Source organism: Glycine soja, chromosome 14, assembly GCF_004193775.1.
Source record: "Glycine soja cultivar W05 chromosome 14, ASM419377v2, whole genome shotgun sequence".
Lineage (NCBI taxonomy): Eukaryota > Viridiplantae > Streptophyta > Magnoliopsida > Fabales > Fabaceae > Glycine > Glycine soja.
The window spans coordinates 41,022,688-41,033,385 of record NC_041015.1 but is presented as its reverse complement, the minus strand read 5'-3'; the positions used below and the strand labels follow the sequence as shown (position 1 = coordinate 41,033,385).

Here is a 10,698-nt window from a genome sequence, read left to right as displayed (position 1 = left end):
TTTTGTTCCCGGAATTTACTTGACTCAAACAAGGTTAGATAGGTTTCTCGCATCTGAATCTCTAGTCCCCATGTTTCATCCTATCCTAATGCACCTCGCCAGATTACCTTGACCAACAAAATCTCTTCTCCTCTTTTAAGTGTTTTATTCATCTATCCTCGATCCTCAAAGACAATGTTTCATATATCAAATTTTCCTTCATTTGAACATCATCCAATTTACCCACATGAGATGAATCATGAATATATTTATGGAGTTGAGACACATAAAATATCACGATATTCGTTTTAAATTTGTATTTGTTTTAAATATATTTTTTAATTTTAATTTCAAATTCAATTTGGTTCAACAACCAACCCAAAAAGTTTATTTTTTCGACCATCTCAAAGCACTTTTTTTTATCTTTATTCATATACTTTATTTCCTTAATCAACTTATCTTTTTCAATATACTATTTCCAATTTTATTCTTAAATTAAATTTCAATAATTTTTTATTATAAATTATCTGTAAACATTTGTCTATTAATTATCCAAACTAAAATAGTAATTTCGCAATTAATGTATTGACATGTTGTAGATATTTAAAGAATTAATTGGAGGTCGTTTTTTCAAAAAAAAAAAAAACACTAATGTGACATAGCATGTACTCATTATTATCAAGTAGATAATCTCTTGTGGCATTGAAGAGGCACATCCTGAGTAGATATTAGTCCAAAAGCAGCAAGCCATTAAGTAGAGAAGAAAATAAAAATAAAGATACATGTTTTGGCAGAAATGAGGCCTCAATCAGTAGTTACTGATCCTCTTAGCTCAACTACAATGACACTGGTGTTATCTCTACTTCCCTTTGCCAATGCTATCTCTGCCAAGAGGCCTGCAGCCTCGGTAGCACGGTTTTGATGATTCCCAACTCCATCGCACACTCTCCTAATCTGCCCGTGGAAGCATTTCCTTACAACTTGGCACGCAACTTCACTTGACATCACATCCCACAATCCATCACTTGCTAGTATGAGAAATTCATCCTTGCTGCTTCGCTTGGTCACTGTCACTTCTGGTTTTGATATTACATAAGGTCGAAGGTACTGATCTCCTGCATCGGCCAAATTACACTTTCAGAACGGATAGGATAGAAATTGGAGCAGCAATGTTATGATGTTATGGAATTAAATGTAACTACAAAATACAAAGAGATGGGTTATCTTCAAGCAAATAAAAATAGCCGAATAATGCATTTTTAGGAAATATTCAAATGTATTTGGAACAATATTCAAATACAGTCAAGTCTTGCTAAATATGATGGTTTATACTTGTCCTTTCTAGGTCTGTTTCAGAAATCACACGCAAGTTCAATTTTACCATTTTATCAATGATGCAAAAACCGTTGATTTAAGTTAAATTATTCAAGTTTGACTCTTCAAGCATGTGGGGATTAGAGTTTCCATGCAATTTGACAGATCAAGATTCCTTAATCTTGTGGTAAACCATATCCATACCACAAAATTCTCTCCATTTATTATTTATTATTTAAGAGTTCCACGTGTTTGATCATACAAGAGAAGCAATTATTAGGAGAAAAAGCATGTGGAAGTTTGGGGACAATTGTCCAAAGGTTTTGAATCATCATTATATTGTCCAACCTTCAAGTTTAAGACTTCAAATAACAGACACTTTACCAAAAACTCTTAAATTTAAAACCAGTTCTGAGATATGCATAAAAACGACCAAGACAAACTTGTTTACATAGAAAAATCATTGTTAATATCATTCTGTTGGATTCCTTTGTAATGGCAATGGGCGGATCTAAAGTAACAATGTGTCTTCTTGTTTCGTTCAACATTTAAAAAAAATAATTGTAGATAATCAAATTTAAAGTGAGAGGATGCCGATAATAATAATAATACTCATTCTTTTTTTGTCAATGTTGCTCTGCTATACTATAAAAAGCCAGAGGGTGCCGAGATTCTTCTGCTTTTACAGTACTGAGCTGATAAAAACGATATGTTAAAAAATGGCAAAGGATAAGCACGCACACACATAACACCGAAGCAACGCCATTAAATGATTAAAAAGACTTAGTTAACGAATGATGATCAATATTAGCAACCAGTGTTACAGTGAAAGTGAAGATTTGAAATTTCAAAACTAACCTATGGATCGTGAAGTGGCAAGAACACCAAGCACGCGCTGGCCATTCCAGTTAATGACCCTTCCACCAGCCTCTTCAATTCGTATCAACTCATCGGGCCTGTCGGGCTGTGCACACAAAAGGGAACCGCAATGCCGTTCATTCATTGTCTTGCATTAAATTGCTTCGGGATGAAAAAATGCTACGGAAATAATTTAATATAAAAGCTTTGATGCACCCAATACAAAGATCTCAAATCTCTAAATAATAATAGAAATACTTGACTTGACTCTACGATAAGACAAAAAGACATCTTCTCTTTTGGACGCTACGCACCCCAGACATTCACTTGCCAGCAACAATTTTTGCTAAAAGAAACATTTTCATCATCAAATTGAAGAGCATTGACTTACATGTTCACGATATGTACGGATATTTTTAACGAATATGATGTTATTTCAGGTACTCGTAAAAATTAAGAATAACAACTCTAAAATGAGCTGTCCAGTTAATAAAAAGTAAAGTAGAATTTTGAGAAATTATATAACTATGAAAATGGAAACAAATATACCTTATGATCACTAGACAAGTCCACGGCCTCACCTCCTCTTCCCAGGACGGCCCTACAATCACCGCAATTAGCAACGACAACCTCCGCCGCCGCGACGACGGCGACAACAGCCGTGGAACCCACCGTCCTGACGGCCGCATTGCCGGCAACCTCGCAGTCCATTTTCCGAAAACACCCTTCCATCACTCCCCGCCAGTCCCATTCCACGTGACTCGCACTCCTCTCCATCTCCTCCGCCACCAGCCTGTACAGCCTCTCCCTGCACGCCTCCGCCACCTGAGCTCCGCCGTGGCCGTCGTACACCGCGAAGAAGTCGCACTTCGCAGCAAACCCTATCTCCTCACTCACCGCGTCCTCCATCTCCTTCCTGCTCCCTATCACCGATGCCGACCCGTACGACAAAACGCCGTCGTTTTGCTTCGACGACAATCGCTCTTCCTCTTCCGACGACGACGAAGCCAGCGACAGCGATATCTCCACGTTCTCGTGAATCTCTCTCTTCTCTCCTTCAGAATCCACCGCCAGAAGTTGAGACACGCCGCCGGCGCCGGCGTCATTCCTGACGCGGATCTTCGTCTGGCAAGTGTATTTCATTCGCTTGATTTTAATTCTTCTCCGGCGACCGTTCTTGAACCTCGTGACGATTTCGCCGGAATCAGACTCCACTCGCAGGGAAGAATTTGGCGGCGGCGAGTGGCGTTTTGGCGTCTTCATAATCGTTTTTGCATGCAACGAACTGAACATAACACAACAGAACCACAGAAAACATCACAACACGAAACTAAAATCAAGCCGAAGTAAATAAATAAAATAAGAAAAACGGCTGTAAAAGAGAAACGGCATGTTGTGAGGAAGGAGGGAATTTAAAGTGTTTGATTGCGAGATCTGAGAGGCGTGGAATGTGGACCGTTGATTTGAAAGGGAGGGTGTTATGGTGTAACAGGTGGATATTTGAGGACCAGTGAGTTGGATTCTACTGAGGGAGACGTGGACGGCTGAGATTGATGGAATGGGTACGTGGAGCGTGGATGTTGTGAGAAGTGATACGGTTGTGTGAAAGATGAGGTGAGGTGGGGGCCAGTTGATGAAAGGAAATGATAGAAAGAGAGGGGAGGGTCAGAGTCATAGATTAGATTACGTGGCATGACAGAGGTTGCTTTCCGTAATTTTTGTTTTTGTTGAGTTTCGCGAGGTTGGAGGACACGTGTTCTCTGATGCTGGGTTGCGTCTCTGATTTGGGCCATAGATTACCATTTGCTCTCTTCCCAACTGCTATACAGTGCACAGGCATATTGTACGCACTCTCTTCTCTTCCTTTCTTTCTCTGTTCATGCTGATATTATTTCGTGTGGCCTAACCTAATTGTGCACCTTGTTTTCTTATGTATTTTATGTTCGTTCATCTCTGAAGCCTATATCATGTTTCGAAAATGAAATTTTGGTCTTTGAGTATTATTATTATTATTATTATTATTATTATTATTATTATTATTCATGAAATCTTATTTATCGGGTTTTATTGTCTGTATCTGGGTTATGATTGCTTGTTATGTGTGGTGATTCTTCTGTGTTGTTTGCTTTTGAAAAATATTGGGTACACTCTGTTTGGCGAATTATTATAGTCGTAGACTTGTGGCCCGAAGCAATGGGAAAATATCTTTTAGTGCCAGCTGCGGGTTTCTCCTTCCCGCGCCGAGTTTCCATCAAAAAGACATACGTAACTGGCAATCAGCGACTGCCTGCACTTCTTTCATTAGACACGTGTGACTAATTTTCGTGCTGTGTTGCGAGTTACACTATTTATTTCTCTAACCGTGTAATATTGCAAATGATGATATTTTTTTAATAAAAATACAATATTAATTAGTCTCGGTTGAATAAGTAACCTCAAATATTTTAAGAAGGAAAGTTGAATTAAGATATCACAAACTATTTTTCAATTAAAAATTCTACTTTTAATTTAATTCAACAATCCAAGATTCTTTTTAAACAAGAACTCCTGGATAATAATGCAAATTAATTTTACTAAATAAAAATAATAAGCAATAAATAATAAAAGAGTTTAAGGGAAGAGAAAATGCAAACTCAGATTTATACTGGTTCGGCCACACCCTTGCGCCTACGTCCAGTCCCCAAACAACTCGCTTGAGAGTTCCATTATCTGGCAAAATCCCTTTACAAGTTCTGAACCACATAAAGACAATCATTCCTTTATGTTCAGATTCCTTTACAACAAGAGACCATCAGTCTCTTAATCCCTTCTGAGAAATAGAAGGAAGAGAAGAAGAAATCTCTCTTGAAAGAGATAGATTGAACAATTTGAGCACTCAAATAATTCCTTATTGAATTGCAAGTGTATTGGCCAAGGAATTCTTAAGAGGATAAAATGATTTTGCTTTTTGAGAGGATAAAACTTTTTGTTCTGAAAAACTCTAAACAAATCCGTGTTCCAAATCACATATAAATAGACCTTTGATGACCATGTAAAAACCATTTAAAAAGTTGTGACCCTTGGAAATAATTTTATGAAAATCTCCTCTCGTAATCGATTACAAGATTTGTGTAATTGATTACAGGCTTTAAAATTTGAATCAAAACGTTCAGTAACTGCTGGTAATCGATTACCATCCATGTGTAATCGATTACACAGTGTAAAATTTGAATTCAAATTTCTAATAGCTGTTATAAGTCATTTTGGCCACTAGTAATCGATTCCATCTTCTTGTATTCGATTACCAGAGAGTAAATCTCTTGAAAAAGACATTTTTGCTTAAATTTCTTAGTCAAACCTTTTGCAGTTTCAATTTGGAATTCCCTTCCTAAAACACTAGAGATCTTCTTGATGTTGTATCTTGTATTCTTGGATTTTTGTCTTGAATTAAACTTGAGAAGCACATTTTCATAAGTCATCAAAACATCACGAACATATGGCATCATCAAAACATCAAAGGCAAAGTCTTTGCTTCTACAATCTCCCCCTTTTTGATGATGACAATTTAATTCCTGAAATCAAGATACAAGCAATGTATATGCAAGATATATTGCGTTCACTCATTTCATACTCCCCCTATGTTTTGGAATTTGATGATCACTTAATCACTACTTAATCACTTAACCACTTGATTTCTAAGCTTCTATACCACCTCATTTCTCTCCCCCTTTGGCAACATCAAAAAGCCAAAGTGCGTGGCAACCAACACAAGATAATATAACTAAAGTGTACATAATTAATCATAAGTCACAACCAAATATAAGCCAATCATCCATAAGTTAAAACCAAATATAATCCAAGCATAAATAAGTCATAACCAAATATAATCCAAGCATAAAAGACTAAGTGCTAATTATTGAAAGATAACGAAAGTTTAGAAAATGATAGCGTAAAAAGCATAGTCAAATACACGGCTTATAATAAAAGATAATAACATCCTAAAAACTAAGACGGGGGTGGAAGGTCAAAGCACCGACGAAGATAAGTGACATCCTTTTCAAGCTGGGTGATGCGGGTATCCATGCCTTCAAAGCGACCATCCAAGGAATCGAATCGTTCTCCGACATAGGTGCAGAGACTCCGTAACTCTGAAAGAACTTCAGTCATAAGGGCTGAATCATCTCGCTGAGGAGGAGGAGAAGGAGTACGCTCATCTTGTGGAGGGAGTGCGTCCTTCTTCAGCCATTGACCATCACAATCCTTACGGTAACCAAATGAAGTAACTGCACCAACACCTATAGCAAAGGAACGCTTGACTTGAACAAAAGGTTCATCATCAAGAGGAATTTGAAAATGACGGAGAAAGAGGGTGACCAATTGAGGATATGGAAGAGGTGCATTGGCCCATAATGCCTTATGCATTCGGTACCTAACCAAGTGAGCCCAGTCGATCTGACGACCGGTAAGGAAAACCCACATCAAAATCAAGTCCTCCTCAGAGGCTTGAGCCAAATTAGAAGAACGGGGAGTAAAATTCTTACGATAATATAGTGCATGATGCGACAATCAAAGGTTAATGATCCGGCCAGCAATCTATCAGTCATTTCTGCCTGGTCATTACAAACCATACGACGAGCATCGTGACTAGAATAATCAAAATTCTAGTCATAAAAAATGGTGCCTTCAAAAGTTGCACCTTGACTTGGTAATTTAGTCAATGAAAAGAACAGAGATTGATCAATGATCATAGAAATACCATCCACCTCAGAAGAAATAATACCATCCTGAATTTTTAAATTGCTGTAAAAGACTTTAACAATTTTAGGATAGTAAGGCAATTTTAAGGACATAAAATCAACTAATCCAGAGTTTTGAAACACTTGATAACAGTCAAATGTCTCATCATTAAAGAAATTTGTGTCTAGGGACTTAGGGTCTAAGATGATCCTAGAAGAAAATTGAGAGTTGTACCATAGACGTTGATCATCTAAAGAAAATAGAGTAGATGATCTTGGAGATGATAAGGAAGGATGAATTGGTGTTGTGGGTGCTTCAGATGGTCCGTGGCGGTGATGGCCAACAACAGCAGTGGTGGAGGATGATCCCTTTCGCTTCTTTGACGATTCTGTCATTTGATGAAGTTTTAATGAATTTCAATTGGTGGAATTGAAAGAGGAGTGAAAATGATGAAGATTGGGCTTTGTGGGACGTGATTTGGTTAAGAATTGAGGAAGTTATGAAGATTTGAAGATTTAGGGAAAAGAAGGCACGTAGGAAGAGTGTGGTTGCGCAGTGCCACTGGATTTCATGAGTATTTATAGAAGAGGACGTGATGTAATCGATTACAAGGTTTGGTAATTGATTACAGGAGTATTTTGCCTTCTGGTAATCAATTACAGGCTGTTGTAATCGATTACAGGCTATCTGTTCTTGTGTAATCGATTACACTTGAGGGTAATCGATTACCAGAACACAAACTAGGCTTGTTCTTCTAAAAATTATCTATGTCTATGCCAAAACATCTAACTATATCAATCATCACCACTCATATGTATTTAATTCAATCATTCAAGCATCAAACACATAATAATGCATCAATCAAACATAATAACAAGAATTTAAGCAAAATCAAGCAAGGTAACATACTTAACATAAACAATCAATCATTAAGCATAGATGATTCAATCAATCAATCCTTATTTATCCAAATCACTGATATCTAAGAGGCCTAATTCCCTTCTAATGGAAAAGAATGTTTCTTTGGGGAGAGGTTTTGTGAAGATATCAGCAAGCTGATTCTTTCTATCAACAAACTCTAGCACACAATCTCCCTTCAGAACATGATCTCTTAGGAAATGATGCCTAATTTATATATGTTTTGTTCTAGAATGTTGAACTGGATTTTTGGATAGATTGATTGCACTTGTATTGTCACACCTAATGGGTATATGATCAAGAAAGATTCCATAGTCAGATAGTTGTTGCTTCATCCATAAAATTTGGGCACAACAACTGCCAACAGAAATATATTCCGCTTCAGCAGTAGATAAAGCAACACTATTTTGTTTCTTACTATGCCATGATACAAGAGCAGATCCAATAAATTGACATGTCCCACTTGTGCTCTTTCTGTCAATTTTTGATCCGGCAAAGTCAAAATCAGAGTATCCTATTAAGTTATATGTTGAGTTCTTAGGATACCATAATCCTAAATTGATTGTTCCTACTAGGTATCTTATGATCCTTTTTACTGCACTCAAATGTGATTGTTTGGGGTTGGATTGGAACCTAGCACACATGCATACACTAAACATGATATCTGGTCTACTAGCAAATAAATAGAGAAGAGATCCAATCATACCTCGATATTGTTTCATGTCTATAGATTGACCGAATTCATCTTTGTCTAAATAACAGCCAGTACTCATAGGTGTAGCCATGTGCCTTGCACTTTCCATATCAAATCTTTTGATCAATTCTTTGCAGTATTTTGCTTGGTTAAAAAATATACCTTCTTTAGTTTGCTTGATTTGTAACCCCAGGAAGTAATTTAGTTCTCCCATCATTGACATCTCAAATTCGCTTTGCATATTAAGAGAAAACTCCTTGCACAATGAATCATTAGTGGATCCAAAGATTATATCATCAACATATATTTGAACCAATCGAATATCATCATACTTTCTCTTTATAAATAGTGTGGTATCCACTTTTCCTCTAGAAAAATCCTTTTCTAAAAGAAATTTGCTTAGACGTTCATACCATGCCCTAGGGGCTTGTTTTAAACCATATAAAGCCTTTTTCAATCTATAAACATGATTTAGCTTATCTAACATTTCAAAACCTGGGGGTTGTTCAACATATACTTCTTCTTGAATTAAGCCATTTAGAAAAGCACTTTTAACATCCATTTGATAAAGCTTAAAATTCATTATGGATGCATAAGCTAAGAGCATTCTAATGGCTTCTAATCTTGCAACTGGAGCATATGTTTCTTCATAATCTATACCTTCTTCTTGATTGTATCCTTTTGCAACTAATCTAGCCTTATTCCTAATGATTATGCCATGTTCATCTAACTTATTCCTAAATACCCATTTTGTTCCTATGATGGGGTAGTTTTCAGGTTTCTCTACTAGTTCCCACACATTGTTTCTTTCAAACTGATTTAGTTCTTCTTGCATAGCAACTATCCAATGATCATCTATTATATCTTCATTTATATTTTTAGGTTCAAACATAGACACAAAAGCCATATTATTGCATAAATCTTTAAGAGAATGTCTAGTTGTTACCCCTTTTGAGATATCACCAATAATGTTGTCAAGGGGATGATCTTTTGAAGCTTTCCATTCTTTTGGAAGTTCATAATTTGATTTGGCTTCTTCTGGAGGATCTTCATTGCTTCCTTTCCCTTTTCCTTTAGAATCTTCTCCATGAATATGCATTTGTTCTAAAGATTCTGCAACATCATCTAAAATATCCTTTCTATTTTTCCAACTCCAAGAATTCTACCTTTGTTGTTATCACCATAAGTAACATGCCCACTTTTCTTGGGAGAGATATGTGTGAATTTTGATGAATCTCCCATCATATGCTTTGAACAACCACTATCTATGTACCATTTCTTCTTCAAAGATACCTACATAATCAAGTTTGTGACTTAGGTACCCAAACTTTATTGGGTCCTTGTGTGTTAGTATTGACTAAAGATCCTTTTGGGACCCATATCATTTTGATATTGTTGCAATTTTTCTTAAAATAACATGTAGATGTGCCATGCCCTTTTCTTCCACAATAAAAACATGTAATGAAAGGAGAATTGTATTTTTGTGAGAAAGAAAAGAAACTTTTATAAAACTTTTGTTGTTTTTCTGGTTTATATCCAATTCCTGCTTTATCAAAACTACATCTTTGATTTCCTAATATAACATCTAGGTTATTCTTGCCAATAGAAAATTTTGCAAGTGAGTTTTTCAAATTTTTAATTTCTTCTACATATTTGCTACAACATTTACATGAAAACATTTACATGAATTTGATTTTTCATTAGTCATAGTAGAAACATGAACTTTATCACTAGATTTAGAGATTGAAACTTCAGTTTTAAGAATATCTATTTCTTTGTTTAATTTTGAAATTTCTTTTTCTAAATCTGAAATTGTTTTCTTAGATGAAGAGACAAGTTTTGCTAGTTTAATTGATTCACTATGTAATTCAGCAAATGCATCTTGTAACTCATCAAAAGAAATAGATTTGTTAGAAGATGTTACCTCTTTGTCGCTTTCATAATTTTTTCCCATTAGAGATAGATTAGCCATTTCTTTTTCAGAATCATCAGACGATTCTAAGTCATTATCATCCCATGTGATATAGGTCTTCTTTGCCTTCTGTCGCAACCTACCCTTCAGCGGGAGGGCGACGCGTGACTCGCGGGATGCGTGTTCCACGAAAGGAATACGCGCGGAGTCGCCACCAACGTTTATTTGAGGAAAACGTCGGAAAAACCGGAAAAGACGCGATCTACGAACTTTTAAGTGAAAGGTTCGGGAGTTGTATTTACGCGCG

General features: G+C 36.3%; 1 protein-coding gene across 1 annotated transcript; it reads right to left on the bottom strand.

Annotated features, from left to right (window-relative positions):
* Positions 1–651: 651 nt before the first annotated feature.
* Positions 652–3,555, bottom strand: LOC114383083 (protein phosphatase 2C 51-like). Its single transcript, XM_028342675.1, has 3 exons — positions 2,701–3,555; positions 2,152–2,257; positions 652–1,094 (listed from the first exon to the last, which is right to left on the bottom strand). The coding sequence occupies exons 1-3, from the start codon at positions 3,442–3,444 to the stop codon at positions 784–786; spliced, it is 1,161 nt and encodes a 386-aa protein (XP_028198476.1). The 5' UTR covers positions 3,445–3,555; the 3' UTR covers positions 652–783.
* Positions 3,556–10,698: the final 7,143 nt, after the last annotated feature.